This window comes from Myotis myotis, unplaced genomic scaffold (genome assembly GCF_014108235.1).
Source record: "Myotis myotis isolate mMyoMyo1 unplaced genomic scaffold, mMyoMyo1.p scaffold_m19_p_4, whole genome shotgun sequence".
NCBI classification, from domain to species: domain Eukaryota; kingdom Metazoa; phylum Chordata; class Mammalia; order Chiroptera; family Vespertilionidae; genus Myotis; species Myotis myotis.
Window position 1 is genome coordinate 32,599,431 of NW_023416346.1, and position 21,159 is coordinate 32,620,589.

The 21,159-nt window shown below is 43.6% G+C and overlaps 1 protein-coding gene across 6 annotated transcripts in view; it reads left to right on the forward strand.

The window, feature by feature from the left end:
* The first annotated feature begins 4,533 nt into the window (after positions 1-4,533).
* ZDHHC9 (zinc finger DHHC-type palmitoyltransferase 9) overlaps positions 4,534-21,159 on the forward strand; it is a 32,377-nt gene continuing 15,751 nt past the window's right edge. For 3 of the 6 annotated variants that reach the window (XM_036304929.1, XM_036304932.1, XM_036304934.1), the window contains exons 1-3: positions 4,534-4,732; positions 6,290-6,590; positions 17,904-18,064. In XM_036304929.1, the coding sequence (XP_036160822.1) occupies positions 6,424-6,590; positions 17,904-18,064 (328 nt within the window). In that variant the 5' untranslated portion in view covers positions 4,534-4,732; positions 6,290-6,423. The other 3 variants (XM_036304931.1, XM_036304930.1, XM_036304933.1) reach the window with 3 other exon arrangements.

Consider the following 21,159-nt stretch of genomic DNA (forward strand, 5'->3'; position numbering starts at 1 on the left):
TGCAGAGTGAGCGTGAGGATGGGGTAGCAGTGGTGAGGGGGTAATTAGCTATTAGAATATGGAATGAGGGGGTAGTGGGGTGGATGATTGTATCAGGTCTAGTAAGTCATTGCAATGACTTTGGCTTTTGTTCTGAGTGAGATGGGGTGTTAGAAAAAGCTCATTCTTCCCTGTTGTGTTTCTCTTTTCCTCTCCCACAACTACCACACTCACAACATTTTTGATACCAAATGTGGGAGGAATTTTCTCTACAATAAGTGGTTTTCTGTGACACCAACTGAGTGTCCTACACTTTCACTCAATTCTGACACTATCAGCCTGGAGATAGCATCAGTCCCAACAGATTAAGAGCTCATCTCACCAGTCTGCTCTTACTCCACTTTAGATGCCAATGGAAAATCCAGGCTGTCATTTGTGCTTCTGACTGATCGGCTATAAATCTGAGCTTCCCATGACCCCCTCCTCGGCTTTGATTAAGTTTATAGAGCGGCTCACAGAACTCAGGGAGCCCTTTCTGGTTTGGTTCAGTGGATAGAGTGTCGGCCCATGGACAGAGGGGTCCCGGGTTTGATACCAGTCAAGGGCACACGCGCTGGTTCCAGGCTTGATCTCCAGTAGGGGGCATGCAGGGGGCAGTCTTTCAATGATTCTCATCACTGATGGTTCTATCTCTCACTCTCTCTCCCTTCCTCTCTGAAATAAATAAAAAATATTTTTTGGGGGGGCATTTAAAAAAATAAGTTTTTATTGATTTCAGAGAGGAAGGGAGAGAGAGAGAGACAGAAACATCAGTGATGAGAGTGGCCTCCTGCATGCCCCCTACTTGGGATTGAGCCCAAAACCCGGGCATATGCCCAGACCAGAATCGAACTGCCATCTCCTGGTTTAGGGGCTGATGCAAAAAAAAAAAAAAAAAAAAAAAAAAAAAAAAGGACACATATGTAAAACCCTTTGTAATAAAAAATATTTTTTAAAAAACCACACTTGCTTTAAAAAAAAAAATCAGTCAAACAAACAAACAAAAATCTCAGAGAAACATTTACTTACTTAGGTTTACCAGTTTATTAAACGTTATGATAAAGGATACAGATGAACAGCCAGATGAAGGGATACAGATACATAGGGTGAGATCTGAAGCTTCTGTCCCTGTGGTGTTGGGATGTGTCACCCACCAGGTACATGGTGCATTCTGCAATCTAAAAGCTCCTTGAACACCATACTTTTGGGATTTTTATGGAAGCTTCATCACCTAGGCATGATCAATTATTAACTCTATTTACAGTCCTCCCTTTTCAAGAGAATGCGGGTGGTGGTGGAAATTTCAGCTTCTAATTCCATGACTTGGTTTTTCAGGGGAACAGCCCTCATCCAGGAGCCACACAGAGTCGCCTCATTAGAATAAAAGATGCTCCACCAAACCGGTATGACTCAGTGGTTGAGTATTAACCTATGGACCAGGAGGTCACGGTTCGATTCCCACTCAGGACACATGCCCAGGTTTCAGGCTCCATCCCCAATGGGGGGCATGCAGGAGGCAGCTGATCAGTAATTCTCATCATTGATGTTTCTCTCTCTCTCTCTCTCTCTCTCTCTCTCTCTCTCTCTCTCTCTCTCTCTCTCCCTTCCTCTCTGAAATCAATAAAAATATATTTTAGAAAATAAATAAAAGATGCTCTTATCACCCAGGGAACTTACAAGGGTTTCAGGAACCCTGTGTCAGGAACTGGGGTCAAAGAAAAAGTATTAGAAAAAAAGATGCTCCTATTGTTCTTATCATTTAGAAATTTACAAGGGTTTTAGAAACTCTGCTCCAGGAACTGTGGGCAGAGATATATTATTTCACAGATGGGAAGCCATTGGACAAGTCATGGGTGGCAAGGTGTGAGTTAACATTTAAAATAATCTTTCTAACTGCCGTGTTAATAGACCAAATGGGGCAAAAGTGGGAGCAGGGAGACCAGTACGGGGAGTGTTGTAATACTCCACTTTCTCTAAATGATATGCCTATACTGCACTTCCTCGGTTTACCAGCTCTAGACATTATCTAGTGACTTCCCACTCCAATAGATGGGGATTTAGCTCACTTACACTGCATCACCATTCTATTTCCCATTATTTAGTTCCCCTCCCCATAGATAACCATTTTTATCTGTATCCTTTTGTTCTTATGTATTTTTTATTATCTTCTTGACTTTTATTATCTTTGTTCTTAAGCCTTGGTAGAGGAAGGTAGAAGGAGAGATAGAAGCATCAATGATGAGAGAATCATTGATTGGCTGGCTCCTGCATGCCCCATACCAGGGACCACCGACCCCACAACCTGAGCATGTGCCCTGACTAGAAATTGAACTGTAACCTCTTGGTTCATAGCTCGACCCATGCCAACTGGGCATCGAGCATTTTTAAACAAGCTCACCAGAATGTATGCCATCACACTGTGGAAGCTTGTACCTTTATTCCAGGGGTGTTTCTAATGCTCACTGAGGCTGTGCCTCCCCTTGAAAGAAGCCAACCCTAATTTGGATGCATAAAGTCTGGAGTTTTATTTAAAAGAGAGGAGAAAACAGAAAAGAAACTCAATTTATAGTCACAATTTAGTTGTATGTGTATTAATACTTTTGGGATTATATAAAATGATGTAATTACATAGAAGGAAGTCTTATGGAATGCTTGTCCATAGAAATTTTCCTTATTTTTCTTTTAGTGGTGAACACAAATAACAGATTGTATTAAAACAAGCCTGACCTACACAGCCACTTAATCCCAGAGGGAATGTGACCTAGAACAGGGAGGGACAGAGCTCAGGAATGTGTTGCCATGACACATCGATCCCAAGATCCCCTAGGCTTCACCTGCACCTGAGATATGGACAAAGTATGTCTGGGTTTATTTTTGACTGCTCCACAGTCAGGAGGATGGCAGCTGGGCTGACCATGGGCGTCTGGAGTACACAGGCTCAGGAATCCAGGGCTGTGGGAGTTCCTCTCCCTTCCATACCAAGTGTGTACAATATCAGCACCTTCCAGGATTCAAAGGGGGGAGAATTGGAGACAATGGCATCCATCACATGGTTTATCAGAAAGAAACTGATGGCCCAGCTGGTGTGGCTCAGTAGTTGAGCGTTGACCTATGAACCAGGAGGTTATGGTTCAATTTCCGGTCGGGGCACATGCCTGGGTTGCAGGCTTGACTCTTTCATCATTGATGCTTCTATCTCTCTCGCCCTCTCATATATATATATATATATATGTATATAATCATATATAATCATATATATATGATTCTAACCAGCATGAATGCTAAGGAACAATAGAAGCTTTATAAAAACATACTTTCTCCTACAAATTAATTATAACACATTTCTGTCATAAAAAATTACCTAGTGATTTTTTAATCCTTTTAAATGTTTCTTGGAAGGGTGTATGAAAGTGGTAAATGTAATTATCATTAGGTAGCTTTTTGCTTCATCTCATGTGGGACACAAATAGTGTAAAGGAGAAATAGTTCTTGACATGGTTCTTCAACTAACACAAAAAACTGCTTTGGGAAGACCTTTGGCAGTGTCTTCCATATTAATTACAAACACCCTCACCCTAGAGAAACTTTATTCAAGCTCAGGTAAGGAGAGGCCACCTTCAGCCCTTTCTCATATTTCTCCTTATATTTGGAAGCCCAGAGCCATACTAGTGGAAACAGACCAGTGCTTCTTAAAGTCCCTCGTATAATATCAATGCTATGATTCTGGACTGTTTCTCCCACTCCAATCTTGAACTTCTAAAGGATGTGATTCACTGGGATCAGTAGCAGTGACTCATTGCGGCAATAACTGCAGAGGAAGGGGCAGAAGAAAAGAAGGAATGTGTTTGATGGGTGGGGATTCTGCCTTGGATCCTGGCTTCCCCCTCTCCAATTATCATGAACTCTCCAAAACGAGTAGTAATTTCCAACCTTTTTGACAATCTTTACTTCATTACCTACCTATGCTCTTGTCAGTTGATTTTCTCTAACTTCCGTACTGTCAATTATATGTAGTAGGTACTGCAAAAATTATTCTATGTTCTTGAGGACAGTTATCTCTTTCAAGTTCCTTTTTATATTTGTTTGCTTTATACCGCAAGAGTGAAATGCCAGTCGCGGTTGCTTTCGTGCAAGTAGGACAGCAGAGGCCCAGTTTGGGTTGAGCACCCGGATCTGAGAGCCAGTGCTGCTTCAGCGTCTCACGGTGTGTGTGGGGGAGGCTGGTCCCCAGTCCTCCCTTGTCCTATCCCAACTATCCTTCACCTCCGTCTCTGTGTAACTATATTAATCGAAGGCGACACTTGACGTACAGGCGATTGGACCCCAAAAGGAAGCTTGCAGCGCTTGGCTGGTGGGCACGAAGCCAGGAGATGGGTGGGGAAGTGGGGCGGAGACACTGTTGAGTGGCGTTCGGAGTAGCCAATAGTACTTCGGGGCAGCGGTGGCAGGGGCGGAGACACTGAGGTCTATCAGCCAATGGAGGGCGAGCAACTACTGGAGCGACCTGGTGACGTGAGGAGCGTTCCATTCGGCCAGCAGTAGGCGGCTGCCACAGCTGTTTTAGGGCCCCCATCATAGGGGCTCCTTGTCTGGAGGAGGCAGCCTCCGGGCTTGGGAGGAGAAGTCGCTGCCATCTCGGGCGGCCGACGCGGTCCCCTGAGACAGTCCACTTCCTGCCCTCAGTCTCGGGCCGAGTTTGGGCTCCCAGGTTCAGGTAACAAGGGGTGGGGGTTGGGGTCTCCTGGGCTTGGCCGCATGGTGGGCTGCCAACCCCTCCGCTGCGTCGGGACGCGCGGACCTGGGCATTGCCCGGCTCAGGGTGCCAGCGGTGGAGCCTCCAGCCGAGGTGACTGCACGTGGCGGAGCGTGTGTGAGTGTGTACTAGCGTGTGGAGGTGGCGCGCGTCCTGAGCTGCCAGGGGCGGTGGTCCGCTGCGTGGCGGAGGCAGGGCGGGCCTCCCGAGGCCGCGCCCGCTGCCTGTCCCGGACTCGGGCCTTGGCCCCGGGCGGGTGGGCGGTCGCTGGTTCTGGACGGATTTTGATCTTTGTTCTCCTTGGCCTGGCTCCCTTTCCTGGTCTCTTCTCCTGCTGGGCCGGGTTATTGGGAGATTGTTTTCCAGGTTAGTTTTACACAAAGGAAGTGTTTCTGCACCTTAGTGCTCCCTCCCCTTTCCCAAGCCCTCTACCTTCTGATTGCCAGGCATATCGCCTAGTCTCTGTTTGGACCCTTGCCCTCTGCAGCTGGGGGATGATTTCAAGTTGGCTGTTTCTCATCAGTCAGTCAGGCTGCAGGCTTCCGCCTCAGTCGTGCCAGCGTGGGGCATGTGGTGTCAGTAAGTAGAGGCCACAGCACCACACCTGAGAGGATGAGAAGGGTGGCAGTGGCTGAGAAAGGTTGGGCTTGGGGATTCCGGGTGCTAAGTACTTATGAAATATCCCAGAAAACACCTTTATGACTTTTTAATTGCTGCCTTCTTCCTCCCCCTCCAACCCTTTCAAGACCTCTCCTGTTTTAGTCAGCCTTCCACCTATAGATGTGTGATGTGGTTTCATTAAGATTCCCACAAATGTTAGGCTTGACCCCCCAACATTGGTTCATTTCCCGAACTCAGGAAGTTACCAAGGGTTTGATTAGGGGAAATCTGTTTTGAGTAAGTACCTGGATGTGTGTCCAGAGTGTCCAGAACCTCCTAGCTCTGCCAGAGGATGACTTGTTCCCTGGTGTGATTCATATTTGAGTGGCTAATTGAAGAAAGAAGGTGAAGAAGTGGAGGAGGGGAGGGAATGGCTCCTTAAGGACATAAACTATTATTTTTAATCCTTTTAATGATGGTTATAGAACAATGTGGTGTAGTGGAAAGTGCCCTGGATTAAAAGTCTGCAGACAAGTATTTTTACTTAGCTTTGCAGTTGTGTGACCCTGGATAAGTTATTTTCTCTATGTGGTTTTTACTTTACTCATTTTAAACCAATTAATTGGAGCTATCACCTATAAAAACCTTTCTAGCTCCAAGGTTCTATGATGAACAAACCACCAGTATTATATTTGGAACCATGGGGTTTCTTTAAGAAGATATACTAGCCCTCTTCTTCTTTTTGTCTGGAGAACCTGTAAACTTTTCTCCATTTAGAGGACAAACAGATTGGAAATAAACTTTTCCCCTTCCTCACCCCCACCCTTTCAGGCTTGTCTTCTGCTTCTGGGGAAGGAGGATTGAACTGCATTTTCATGTTCCTGCCTCATTTTTTTTTTGTTTGGTCTTTTTTCTTAGGGTTAGAAGTTGGACTTTTGATGATGTTTGACCCAGCGGCAGCAATAGCAGGCAACGTGATTTTAAAGTTGAGCTCAGCTTCTGTTTTTTCCATCTTGTAATCACAAAAAGCATCTGGACCAGGAATTCCAATCATGTCTGTGATGGTGGTGAGAAAGAAGGTGACACGGAAGTGGGAGAAACTCCCAGGCAGGAACACCTTCTGCTGCGATGGCCGTGTCATGATGGCCCGGCAAAAGGGCATCTTCTACTTGACCCTTTTCCTCATCCTGGGGACATGTACACTCTTCTTTGCCTTCGAGTAAGTTTCCATTGAGTAGAGTCACCTGACAATGATTACTTTGAATCTAGGGGAAGAACCTTCCTTCTGGGAAGTTTGTGGGTGGTCCTTAGATGGTTGTCACTGTCCTCTTGAGCAGTGTCTATAGATCATGTCAACTGAATTCATTGCTTTATGCTCATAGCAGAGTATGTGTTGCGTAAAAGACCCAGACCTTTGATACCAATATTATAGCACTGACTTGGGGCTACTCCTGACACCCTTGGGAAATAAAATAACTTGTTTTTATTACTTACCTCCCCTTTTCAGTGGTCTCCTTAGGTTCTTAGCGACAGGCTGCCTCTTCCCCACTCCTCCCAAGCCCAGGGGCACCCCTTGTGGTCATAACTCCACCCCACCATAGTCACCTATTCTGTTATTCTGGGTCCTATGTACTTTAGGGATTAGCTCTCAGCTAGCTATTAAATTGAAAAGGCAACTGAATTGGGAACCTGCAGGGTGGTTCCAGCCTCATCTATGTTACAGACTAGCTGTGTGTGTGGCACATATATGCTTATTAACTGTGAGTTGTTCTTTTATTCACTTAAAATCATGCAACATAACCCTCTATTTTGTGTGTGCTTGATACCAGCCTTGGAGTTATTTTTTTTTTCTGTGATATAATAGCCAATCCTAGAGCCACTGTTCTGCGTAGGGCATCTGCTAGGGAGGTGGCTAGTTGGATTCTAGGATGCTGTGACATCGCTGCTGGTTGTTCTGAGAATGCTATGCACTCTGGGGATGGGAGCAATGCTAATTGGTCTGGGGTTATTATGAGGAGAGCCTTGAGGAGCCAAGAAGTGTGTGTAGATTGCGAGCCACACCTAACTTGAGCCTGCACTCATGTACATGTAGTTCATGTACATGAGTGACCTGGAACTGGAGTTTTCAAGCTGCAGCATAGCCATGGCAGGGAAGAGAGGGCTCTTTGGCCAGCCTTTGTGGGTAATTAAAATGAGCTTTGATCTCTTGGGGCTCATTTTTGTCTTTCTTCTGTAAGAGCTTCAGGCTTTTCCAGTGCATCAAGAGTGATTTTTTTTGAGCTGCTTTGCTAAACTTCTTGATGGTTGCAGCTGGCTTGAGTAACAGCAGGGGGAGGAAGGGGACCCAGTTTATAACAGGGCTAGGAAAGTAAGGTTAGAAGAGCTCTTTGTCAAAGGCACTTTTGCTGCTGTTGCTGTGGACTTTGTGAAGTATTTGGCAGAGTCAGGCAGTTTGGTCATGGCTTCTTAGCTGCTTTCCAGTCTGAGTCTCATAGCTGAGTGTGTGTGTGTGTGTGTGTGTGTGTGTGTGTGTGTGTACTTGTGTGAGGTACAAGTGAGTATGTGCAGTCAGGCAGGCATATGCATAACGTCAAAATAATCCCCCCCCCCCGCCTCTCTTGACCCATCTCTTCAAGTTTTCTTTCTTTCTCTTTTTTTTTGTTAATCCTCACCCAAGGATATTTTTTTCCATTGATTTTTAGAGAGTGGAAAGGAGGAGTAGAGACAGAGAGAGGAACATTGATGTGAGAGAGACACATCTATTGTTTGCCTCCCGCACGGCCCTAGTCGGGGCCAGGGATAGAGCCTGCATCTGAGGTACGTGCTCTTGAGCAGAATCGAACCCGAGACATTTCAGTCCATGGGTTGACGCTCTATCCACTGAGCCAAACCGGTCAGGGCTCTCCAAATTTTCTTTGCTTTATTCCTGCCTTGCTTCTTTTTGGAAGTGCAGAGCTGAACTCTGGTCTCTATTATCCTCCCTGTCTTGTGCGTCATCCCTGTGAAATCATTAGCTCTTTTTGCCCCTACTCCCACCCCCTTTGCCTTGGGGTTAATTTGTTGTGATTGAAACCATGAGATTTGTTTCCTGACCCTGAGTGAGCTGATAATTCTGGGCTCAGAAACCTCTGGTTTGACTGGCTAGGGGGATTTGAAATTTGGAGCTATTGGTGTTTGGTCCTTTTTGTATCTGGGATCCAGACAGAGTCTGATTTGGGTCTGTACCACTTAGACCCAAAGACTTCTGAAGAAAACTGTCTGTGGGATGAGCTTATAATTAGCCAAGTTACAGTTTGACAGAGGCAGGTTGTATTTTCTGCCAAATGACTTTTCCCCCCAAGTTATTTCTCACACTTTGTCCTCAGATATGAAGGGTGAGGTTGTTTGTAAACTGCTCAGAGTTCCAGATGTCTGTGCAATAGAGTAAATATTTTTTAGGGCAGGGCTGGGGAAGGGAGAAGGGGGGAGGAGAAGGAAGTAAATATATTAGCTGAGGAATGGAATGGGGAAGTATAACTCTGACCAAAGGGGAGAGGACCCTGGTGATGAATCCTTTTCACTGAGAATGGTGGAATCTGTGTTTGTGAATGTGTGTGTGTGTGTGTGTGTGTGTGTGTGTGTGTGTGTGATATATATATAGACATACAGACACGCAGATACTCTACATGCTGACTGCCTGTGCCTTGCCAATGACAGACTATACAAAGGAAACCAGCATGCCTCTGAATAATGGAGTCACTTTCTGGTCAACCTTTTTCTTTGAAGTCTGTAATTTACTACCAAGCACACAGTGGGGGATAGGAGCTGGGGGGTAAAATATGGGCTCCTTTGATATTATTAGAACTTAGGGAGACCTCAGAAAGTCAGCTGATCAAGCTAGGTGAGGGTGACAAAGGGCTGGTTATTTTCATCAGTTTGTCCAGAAGCATAGACATCACTTCCTCTGGCTGCTGCATTTTTGCCTTGGGGAAGAGAGCCCAGATCCTGATGCGTATCTGGATCTGCATTTTAGTAATAGGGTCTTGCTTGCAGCAGGTGCTTAGGAACAAGTGTGAGTTGATTTATAGCTGCCTGTGGCACAGCCCTGGGTCAGCCAGATGGCTTGAGAAATCTGGTCAGGCATATGTGTGCCCCTTGATGAAAAACGTGCAGTGCTAGTAGTGCCAATGGAAATAGTTTTATTTTTGGATTTTGCCTTTGCATGTTTAGACTTCTCAAAGGAGGGACCTGTACTTTTTAGTGGACAGACAGTAGGTTGAAGACATAGAATGAAAAGAGATTGTTCATTCAGTAGCTAGTTAGCTCTGTATTGTTCAGAGTGTTTCTAAAGAAGCCAGGTGATCATTTCTCAGGGCTGCTGTCACAGAGTGGGTTTTTGCCCGGAATGGGAAATTGGGCTAGATTGTCTATAAGCCTCTCGCAACTCTGAGAATCTGAAATTCTGTAGAACTTTTGTGACTGTCTGTAAGAGTCAAATATAGAAAAGAAGAGGCTAGAAGATTACAGGTAGGTAGTGTATTTAAATATGTTTATGTATTCAAGTATAATTGTATCCATGGTAAATGTATTTGAATTTAAAGCAGAATGAAAATTGTACAGCGCTTAAAAAAAGGATTTCCTGATTTATTCTCAGGGTGAGCGATCTAGGCAATGTGAGTGAGTCTGCCAGTTTCAGCTTTGAGCACATGAACCCTTCTCCGTCCTTTCTGCCCAAACTCTGTCCCTCTTGTGTGATGAACACATAGCCACTAACATGGCTAGGAATGTCAGAACGTATAGCAGAATGACACTGACAACCTGTGAGCTTTCCAGCTACTGAAAGGCGATTGTGGTATTTAGTTAATCTCCATTTCATGATAAAGCTTGGAGAAAGGACTGCGTGCACTGTTTTTTGGAATTGGCTTCCTAACTGCCTTTTTAAAAAAGATTTTAATTGATTTCAGAGATAAAGGAGAGGGAGAGAGAGATAGAAACATCAATGATGAGAGAGAATCATTGATCGCTGCTTCCTGCACACCCCACACTAGGGATCAAGCCTGAAACCCGGGCATGTGCCCTGACCAGGAATTGAACCGTGACCTCCTGGTTCATAGGTCAACGCTCAACAACTGAGCCACACCAGCTGGTCCCTAGCTGCCTCTTTTAACTTTGTAACCAGATTGCTAGTGGGGTCAAGGTCCCAAGACGTCTCTTGTGGCAAGAATAATTGTATGACTCTTGACCACTGAAGTAGAAGCAGTTTGCTGCTATGATTAGTGCGTATGCCTCACTTTGCTATAAATCAGCGGTTCTCAACCTGTGGGTCGAGACCCCTTTGGGGGTCGAACGACCCTTTCACAGGGCTCACCTAAGACCATCGGAATACACATATATAATTACATATTGTTTTTGTGATTAATCACTATGCTTTAATTATGTTCAATTTGTAGCAATGAAATTGGGGGTCACCACAACACGAGGAACTGTATTAAAGGGTTGCAGCATTAGGAAGGTTGAGAACCACTGCTGTAAATGGAAGAAATCATATCAAGGCTATCAAATCTTATTGGACTGATCCACATGGGTGCTTGTGATATATAGAGGAGTCACTGAATTGGATGAACTGAAAAATGCTTTGTAGCACTGCCTAGTAATTGTCCCACTTTTAGCCTCTTACAACTCTACCTCTCTTTCAAGTCTTTGAATCTTCCTTTATGAAATCTTTCTAGTAATTTCTGCATTCATGGGACTAATTGTACATACCACTCATTTAACACATAATCATATGACATTTCTTACATTTCTGATTTCTATGGTCATTGCACTTTGAGCTCTTTCAATGTCAGGGACTATTTCCTGTGTCTTTGTGGCCCCGACAGTGTCGGTGGTCAATAAATGTTGCAGAATGAATACATCCTGGATGCAATTAAAATGTACCAGTCTTGACTTACAGAATCCTATATAATAAAACCCTAATATGCAAATTGACCTAACAGCAGAACGACGGTTGCACTGACCACCAGGGGGCAGATGCTCAATGCAGGAGCTGCCCCCTGGTGGTCAGTGTGCTCCCACAGGAGGAGCGCTGCTTAGCCAGAAGCCAGGCTCATGGCTAGTGAGCGCAGCAGCAGTGGCAGTAGTGCTCCACTGCAGGCAGGCAGTAAGGAGTGAGGGGTCCTGGACTGAGAGAGTCCTGGACTGCGGGAGGGATGTCTGCCTGCCGGCTTAGGCCAGATCCCCCCGAGGGGTCCCAGACTGCGAGAGGGTGCAGGCTGGGCTGAGGGAACCCCCTCCCAGTGCACAAATCTTGTGCACCGGGGCTCTAGTCATAGAATAATAGAGCTGGAAAGGACTTTGGAGACTATGCCCATTCTTTTGCAGGTGAGGAAACAAGGCCCACAGAAGTGAGATTTCTTCATCAAGATGGGTTGGCCAGCCACTGCCTTTATATGACATTACCTTTCATCTCCTTGTTAGCTTTTGAATATGGAGCCCTGAAGATGTTCAGATTGCTAAAGCTGTACATAGGGCCGAATGCTAGACCAGCATATTCTGGGTTCTTGGTAGCTAGTGTTTGTTACCTAGTGGCATCAAGGCTATTTGGGCTTCCCCAGCTCATGCTCCTAGAAAATGAAGGCATCTTTGTGGAACACTAATAGCATGCTGGCATGGTACTCTGATAGACTTGCAAGAAGAACAGGGAAGCCCATCTCTAAGGTGAACCTAGAAAGTAAGTTTAGTGAGTTATGAGGGATTATCACCTCTGTGGCCAGGATGAGGAGGGCTCAGAGCAAAATTCATACTTTGCTACTCTGTGGGTGAACCTGATAAAAGGGGCACCATGTCCCTGAGGGCAGATGGAAGAGAAAAGGCAAAAACACAAAGGTACCAGGTTTGAGGAGACACAGGACTAGGAAGACTAAAGCCAAACTCTCATGTGACAGAATATGTGTGCTTATAGTGCAAGGTCTGGGTTCCTGAAGTTCATTAAGTAAGATTGTGAAGAGGAAAGAGTGACTGCTTCATGATCTCTAACCAACATAGCCTTCTATAGAGAATTGTGCTGTAGGGGTTCAGTCTTGTGCTTCATCTAGCCCAAGATTCTGTCTGTGACTTGGCCAACCAAATGAAAATTTTAGAAAGGAGTAGTTGCCTCTTTGATATCAATCTGTTGTAGTACTTAGCTAAGCTCAACTTTCCTATTGAGCACATTCCTGGAGAAGGATTGAGTTATGTTTCCTGAACAATTCTTTGTGGTTCTGTCATTCAGAATTTTTCTGAATATTTCAGCCTCAATTACCTTTAGTGGTAATGAGTTTCATGTTATCAATCTTTATTGTATGCATCTCCCATCTTTTCAGAATGAGTCTTTAAAACATTTTTTATTTATTGATTTTAGAGAGAGAAAGAAACATTGATTTGTTGTTCTACTTATTTTTGCATTCATTGGTTGATTCTTGTATGTGCCCTGACCGGGGATCAAACCTGCAACTTTGGCATACAGGGATGACTAACCAACTGAGCTACCTGGCCAGGGCAGAATGAGTCTTAATTGAGTGTAGTGAACTTCTGTTTTGGGGAAAGCAAGCACAAAGCACAGGGATGTCCCCCATGATGCTGACATCGGTTGAGGTGCTTATTGAGGGAGAGAGAAGACCTCCTAAATCTTTCTCCTCAAAAGTATTGTGCTTAAGGAGGCACCTTATGTTTCTTGCAAGAAGCTAGTGAATTCAGGGTAATTAGCGGGATACTTCTAGAATGGAGCAGTGAGAAGACAAGTACCTCATAATGGTGATTAGATAAGGCTAGTTGATGAAGGGTCTCGGAATACTGGCCTGTGGAGTTTGGGGCTTAATGTAATAGGCAGCAGGAAATTGTTCTAAGTTCTTGAGCAGGAGTATGTTATAATTGAATTTTGTTATGTGTTATATTTAAAATTTGTTATAATTGAAATGTGGAATTTTTTATAACTGAAATTTGGCAACTTCTTAGCAGGTTTGGATAGAAACTTTGGTCCTCCTTAAGTTAGAGGTTGGTTCATTATCTTAAAAATGAAAATGTTGCCCTAGCTGGTTTGGCTCAGTGGACAGAACGTCTGCCTGCAGATTTAAGGGTCCCGGATTTGATTCTGGTCACGGGTATGTACCTTGTTTGCAGGCTTCTCCCAGGCCCTGGCCCTGGTCAGGGGTGTGTAGGAGGCAACCAATCGATGTGTTTCTCTCACATCGATATTTCTCTCTGTCTTTCCCTCTCTCTTCCATTCTCTCTACAAATCAACAGAAAAATATCCTAGAGGATTTAAAAGGAAGAAAGAGAAGGAAAAAGAAAAGAAGAGAAAAAAGAAAAGAAAGAAAATGTCCCTGTTCGGTTCATTTTCACCATTGCTACTGGAGCAAAACAGTGTTATGCATTTTCCTCTGACTTTTACATAGCAGTAAATCTAGAGGCTGGTTTTAAATTGTGTTTTTAGTGTCTAAGGAAACTTTTTCCTCTCAGTAGACTCTGTCATCAGAAGAAACTTGAACCAGTCTTATGGGTGTTTCTACATGTTTATTGTGTTTAAGAGGACAGCCATCCATCCATATCAGAGAAGCTTATACCAAAGGCTTATTTCTATTAGGTGGGACCAAGGGCCATTGTGGGACTCTCTCTAATCTTTGAGTGCTTCCTGCTGTTGCCAGCACAGCTCTTCCTTAAAGCCACCCTTAACAGCTGTTATGGGAGCAGTTTCAAGCAGCTATTCTTAACACGTCATCATTGGTCTTATCTTATTCTTTAGCTGTTTCATATGTTAGTTATGTTTTCTCCAACAAAATTAACTCCTATTTCTCTTGTTCTTAATTTGTTAGACCCATAAAAACTTGTTGGTTGACTGAGTGTACTGATCAAAGAACAACAACAAAAAGCATAGCAAGAAAGTTATTGGGCAGACTTGGAAGCAGAGTATTATATAGATAATCAGTCCACATTACTAGTCTGTAAGGCAGAGCCCTGCCATGGAATCTGTCTGGTTTTTTACTAGCTCCACTCATGAACCTCTTTTGAGTTTTCTCAAATGAATTGAAGTCTGTGTCATTATCATTGTCCTTCCAATGAACTAGCATGCTAGGAATGGGGGATGGTACATGACACACCAGCCCAGCCTGGCACTGCTGGCTATTGCTGGTCAGTACCACCATGTGGTCTGTGGGACATGTCAGAGTCCAGTCATCTAAACCAGCTATGGAAGCCTGAGGCCAGTTAAGAATTTGTTAGAGGGGGACCTATCATGACGATGCCTCTTCAGGTGGCAGAAATGAAGACTTAGTGGGGACAGGGTTGTATATATGAAATTTACAAGGGAGAAAAGCAACTTCCAACCCCCTGGGAAGGGGAAGGCCTCTTGGTATTTTGAAGACAAAGGGGAGTTCTGTTTGCAGGAGTGTATGGATATCATTATTCCAAGATACAATATTAATGGAAACTATTAGGGAGTTTTAAAAACAGTTAGCTTATGTGAATGACAGATCCAGTCTTTCATTAAGATAAATTAGCGATATATGAGGATACTCTTGACTTTTGAGATTGATATTGGGAATTACTCCCAAATCTTCCCATAGCTTATTCCTGTCAGAGACAGACCTCCAGTTTACTGCAATGATGGGACTAACCGGGGGGATATTTTGTATCATAACTATTAAAGACAGGCCCGATGGGTTGTAGTTCACAAGATTCTTAGCTGCTGGCTCTCTAAGCTTCCCCTTACTCAGAGTAGAAAGGCCTGCTAGTCCCACATCTGCCTTCCCAGCCACACCCACTCACTAGTGACAACGGGCTGCCAGTAGCCTCATCTCTGGAGAACAATACAATGGGCCTGTTGTGTACTTGTTGACATACAGAGTGGATTGTTTTAGCAGGTGCAGAAGATAGGCTGTGTGGAGATTACAGAGACCTTTATCTGTGATGGTGTAGTGTAATTCAAATCTAAGTTGTTCTTTGTCTGATTGACAAGCAGGTGTTGGAAGGGGACTTAGTTCAGCTTGGGCGAGTCCTTCTGTGCATGGATGCAACATTAATTTGTGTGTGCGTGCATGTGTGTGTGTAGCTGTATATGTGTGTTTGTTCTACTCTCTCCATATTTTTTCCTTATAATAAAGCAATTTACATTCCCTTTGGTGTCCAATGAGATGGCTCTGATTTTTCTAAGGCTTTTGATTGGAGACTGTACACCAAGGCAGTGCGAGTCCTGGAGACATTACTTCTTTGTTTTCAATAATGATCTTAGGAAGATGGCTGATTTCTGTTAGCGTGGTGATTTCACTTGGCTTGTTCATGAACTGGAGTCTTGTGTTTTTACTGTGGCCTTTGGGTCCCTGATAAGTAGAGGGGACTTTCATTTCTGAATTTACTTCTTGATTATCTGTGATAGTGAAGGGGAACAATGAAGACGAGGGTACTTAATTACCCTGAACTCAGTTAGCCATATCCTTCATTTCTCTCAACATTTTCCCCTACCCTTGGCCTTTAGGAGAAGGAAGTCAACCATACAATAGCAAACTATGACCAAGGATTTTCTTAAAAAAACACATAAGCAGGCAAGCATACAAAAAGCCACAAAAATCATTTTGAAAGTTCACTATATGTGTTCAGCTTCATGACAAACAGCTCAGCCTATAGTATAGTTGGCTTGCACACCCATGGAGTCATGTGTACGGCAAGAAAGCAGGGAGGATCTCCTGGGGACTGTTCCAAAACTGCGGTGAATGTACAACCCGGGGTTAAACATTTAGAGTGGACAGCAGCTTACTTGATCCCCATGCCAATGAAGTAAGCCTTTTTCCTTAGCTTACTTTCTCCACTCTCCCTCTGGCCCTTGCTTATTCAGTTATAGTCTGCCTCCAAGAGAAGATCTCTGTGTTGAAGGAGAAAATGTGCCAGGAGGAGGAGAATAAAAATAGGTCAGTGGTAACTCTCATCACACATTCCCATTTATTTGGTTGGAAATTTACTTTGACTCAACAAGTATTTGTTGATAGCTTCTTTATTCACATACTTGGATTAGGCTCTGGGAGATATAGAACTGTGATGATAATGTTAATAGCTGGCATTTACTTAGCATTTACTGTGTGTCAAGTGCAGTTCTAAGCACTTTATTTATATTCATACATCTGATCCACACAATGACCCCATGAAGTTCTATTATTATCTTCATTTCACAGATAAAGAGACTGAAAGAAACTAAGACACCCAGCTAGGACCTGGTAGAGCCAGAATTCAAACCCAAGCATTCCTGTTCCAAAAGGAGAAGATTCTTGCTCCTATGAAGTCCAGTTGGGGGAGATGAGGTCAACATAGTAAAAAACAGAAAACAATACAAGGCTCTGGCAGTGAGGATGACGTGGACAGATTAGTGCAGCTTAGGTTAAGCCTTTTGGAGGAGACAAGATCTTTTTATATCCCAGATTCTTCATTTATCAAATGGGTATAATGGACTCTACCTCATAGATTTAGTGTGAGAATTGGATGATATCATGCATATAAAGAGCTTAGTGCTGTGCCTGGCATATGGTGAGTGCTCAGTAAATTTTGATTGTGATGATGACAATGATGGCATTGATGTCTCTGGGACCTGACAGATGAGTAGGGTTGAGATATCCAGAGAGGAAGAGGTATGGCCTTCTAGGTGAATTATGAAGAAAGTGGGGAACAAACATGATGTTGGGAAGGGGTGCTCAGGAGAAACAATTTTCTTATTTCCTTATATGGTCACTAGTTACCTACTAGCTGAGCTAATTGAAGAGAGAAGAGGAATGGATGTTGCAAAGTCAGTCAGCAGCCCTGAAGCTTTAAAAAAATATTTTCATTGATTTCAGAGAGGAAGGGAAAGGGAGAGAGAAATTGAAACATCAATGATAGGAGAGAATCATTGATTGGCTGCCTCCTGCATGCCCCACACTGGGGATCGGGCCCACAACCTGGGCACGTGCCCTGATCAGGAATTGAACCATGACCTCCTGGTTCACAAGTTGATGCTCAACCACCGAGCCATGCTGAAGCTTTTTATTGGCCTTGAAGCATGCTGAACATGCTCTTTGTCTGACACTTGGACCTTTCTTCATGACTAGTCCTGATCTTTCATCCTCCTCCTGGAGTTCAGGCCTAATGCCATATGGGTGCATAGGAAAAGCTCAAGACATTCCCAGAGTGAGAGCAACCTGTGATGCTTGCAGGTCCAGGCTCGGTGGCTTCCCTGATCTTAACAGTTGTGAGCCTTTCCTAAGGCACAGAGGAAATGTGACTCCCAGCAGGCTGACAAGGAGGGCCTGGGCTTGGGGGGTAGGAGAGGTCCCTTGAGACTGTCTTCTGTATGTTATAGATGGCATCAATCAGTTAAGTATTTGTTGAGCTCCCGTTATGTATGGAACCACTGTTAGGAGTTTTGGGTGTTTCAAGTGAAGTAAAAAGCGTGGTCCCTGCCCTCAAGGTATTGCTTGTTTTGTTGACATACTGGTAACAATTCGTGGTCCACATAGGATTAGGTATAACTAAATGTTCAATTGCGTGCTTTCTCCAGATGCCGTTACTTGGCTGTCCAGCTATCTCCTGCCATCCCTGTGTTTGCTGCCATGCTCTTCCTTTTCTCCATGGCTACACTGTTGAGGACCAGCTTCAGTGACCCTGGAGTGATCCCTCGAGCCCTACCAGATGAAGCAGCTTTCATAGAAATGGAGATAGGTGGGTTTTCTAACCAGCTGGCAAGATGCTGTGCTTTAATTAGTAAGGGAATGGCATCAGAATAGTGGTTGCAGATTAACAATCATTTCTAGGCTTTTCCCTCTGAGATCCTGAATCTGAGACCATGCCCACCCTGTACATTTGCTAAGGCAGCTGAAGCAAGGTTTGAAAGTCATGCTTCCTTTTTTATTCTTGTGTTGGGTTGCTTTTCGGGAGGGATTTGTTACCAAGGTCTGCTACACTGTTCCCAAGAGGATGGTTATTTATTTATTTTTTACTCTTTGGGCATCATCAACTCATTTGATTTTTTCATGAAAGCTATAAACCTTCTCTTAGTAAAAATATCCTTACATACATGCACATACATACAATTTTGTATGTAATTTCAAGGATTCATAGAACTTTTGAAGCACATTCATGGGTCCATGACCAAGAATTCCTGCTTTAGGAGAACACACAAGGTGAGAGGGGTCAACTATGGTGCCAGGAACCATTGAGAATTCTAGAAATGATAAGGAAGCAGTTACAGTTTCATTACAGAGCAGTCTGCAGCTAAGGGTAGGACTCTCTGGGATAGAGATAGAGTATTACACTACCTAGGAGCCAGGGTGGCTTCAGGAATTGAAGCAGGACATCCCAGGGCTAGAGAGGATAGATATTCTGGGAACTCACACTGGGAAAGAAGGCCACGATGCCAGTACTAGCAGGAACTGGGAGCCCACCAGACCCAACAGCAGTGCCTGCCTAAATTGTTCTCAATTCCAGTACCCAAGTAGCTTGAGTCAGCATACAAGCCAAATAGAGTAGAAGAAAGGGACCCAGGACTTAAAAGACTAAAAGCTACATCAGTTGAGCACCAGTCTGTGATTAGCCTTTCGTTCTTTTAGGGTGTGTGTTTGCTTGTGTGTGTTTTTTTAATTTTAACATTATTTTATTTAATTCAAAACACAAACCTGTCGGGGTTCTAATAGGTATTACATTTATTTGTTTGTTTATTTATTTATTTATTTATTTTTATTGATTTCAGAGAGGAAGGGAGAGAGTGAGAGATAGAAATATCAGTGATGAGAGAGAATCATTGATCGGCTCCTCCTGCACGCCTGCTACCAGTGATTGAGGTCGCAACTTGGGCATGTGCCCTTGACTGAATTGAACCCGGGACCCTTCAGTCCATAGGCTGATGCTCCATCCACTGAGCCAAACCTGTTAGGGCTACAGTTATGTATTATTTTTGAGAGAATTTACATTAAAAATATATTTGTATTGATTTTGAAGAGGGGGAGGGAGAGGGAGAGAGAGATGGAAATATCAATGATGAGAGAATCATTGATCGGCTGCTTCCTGCACGCCCCCTACTGGGGATGGAGCCCATAACCTGGGCATGTGCCCTTGATTGGAATCGAACCTGGAACCCTTCAGTCCGCAGGCTCTTTCCACTGAGACAAACTGGCTAGGACAGCCGTGGGCAAACTACGGCCCGCGGGCCAGATCCGGCCCGTTTGAAATGAATAAAACTAAAAAAAAAAAAAAAAAAGACCATACCCTTTTATGTAATGATGTTTACTTTGAATTTATATTAGTTCACACAAACACTCCATCCATGCTTTTGTTCCGGCCCTCCGGTCCAGTTTAAGAACCCATTGTGGCCCTCGAGTCAAAAAGTTTGCCCACCCTGGGGTAGGGCGACAATTTACATTTTTATAGGATCTGCTTATCCAAAAAATAGTGTCTTTTATATTTTCAGATAGAATTTTATGTCCATTAATAATTATATATATATATGTATATGTATATATATATAATTTCAGAGATGAAGGGAGAGGAAAAGAGAGATAGAAACATTAATGATGAGAGAGAATCATTGATCTGCTGCCTCCTGCATGCCCCACACTGGGAATTGAGCCCGCAACCTGGGCATGTGTCCCAACTGGGAATCAGACTATGATCTCCTGGTTCAAAGGTTGACCCTCCACCCCTGAGCCATGCTGGCCGGGCTAAAAAAATTATTAATTGACTTGTCTTTGTGCATGTCACAACAGGTTCCTTAGCAAGGTTAGCTCTGTTTTGCCAGATCACTGGGTTTGGGGGCCAAGCACGAGACATCATATTTGTGACCTCTGCATTTAACATGCTTCTCTTGATAGAAGAGTGCATTCTTGAGTTCATACCCATGCATATGTTTATTTTTATGCTAACAAGTTTTTGTCAACTTACATTCAGTTTTCAGCCCTGTACAGCAGGTCCTTGAATAACATAGTTTCATTATAACATGGATGAGATACCGTAGGAACTTAACTCCTGTTTATATTAATTAGCCTATGGTAAAATTGGTTTCATTATATGTCATTTCATTTAAAGTCACAGAACCTATTGAAGATGCTAAGTGAGAACTTACTGTACTGGATATGCTATGGGTGAGGAGAAACGAGAGAAGAAGGCGGGTGATTTCCTTGCATCATAGCACTTCATAGGGAGGATGAACCATGAACTCTGTCTTCCAGGTGCCTTCATGTAAAGCACATACAAAGGAATATTAAGGTGGCAGGTGCCATGCTGGTACTCATATCCTCTAATGAACAGCCATCCCCATCCTTGTAAGACTTGTGAAACACTGTTATTGTTTGATTTCACAGCATCCACCCCACTCTGCAAAAAAGGGAAAAATGTTCCATATGGCAGATATTTTTAAAATCAAAATGAATTAAAAAATATTATGTTTTTAGAATTACCCTACATAGGGAGAGTGCAATAAGACAGGCACTCTCATATGCTGCAGATGGGCGGCGTGCAAATCTATCAATTTGGGAAGCAGTTTGGCAATAGTAATATGGGCTTTAAGGGTTCATACCCTTTGACCCAGTAACTTCACTTCTGTCCGGGTTTAGCTAAAGGAAATAGACAGATTTGCACAAATTACTGTAGAAGGATTTTTAGTGCATCATTTTTCTTTTTCTTTTTTTCTTTTTCATCTTAATATGGCACTAGCTATTTTAATGCTGGCAACTTCATATATTACTGCTCAGACTTCAACATGCTTTTCTTTTTTCTTTATGTTTTAGAAATTAATTTTAACACATGAATGTATTCTTGAGGAA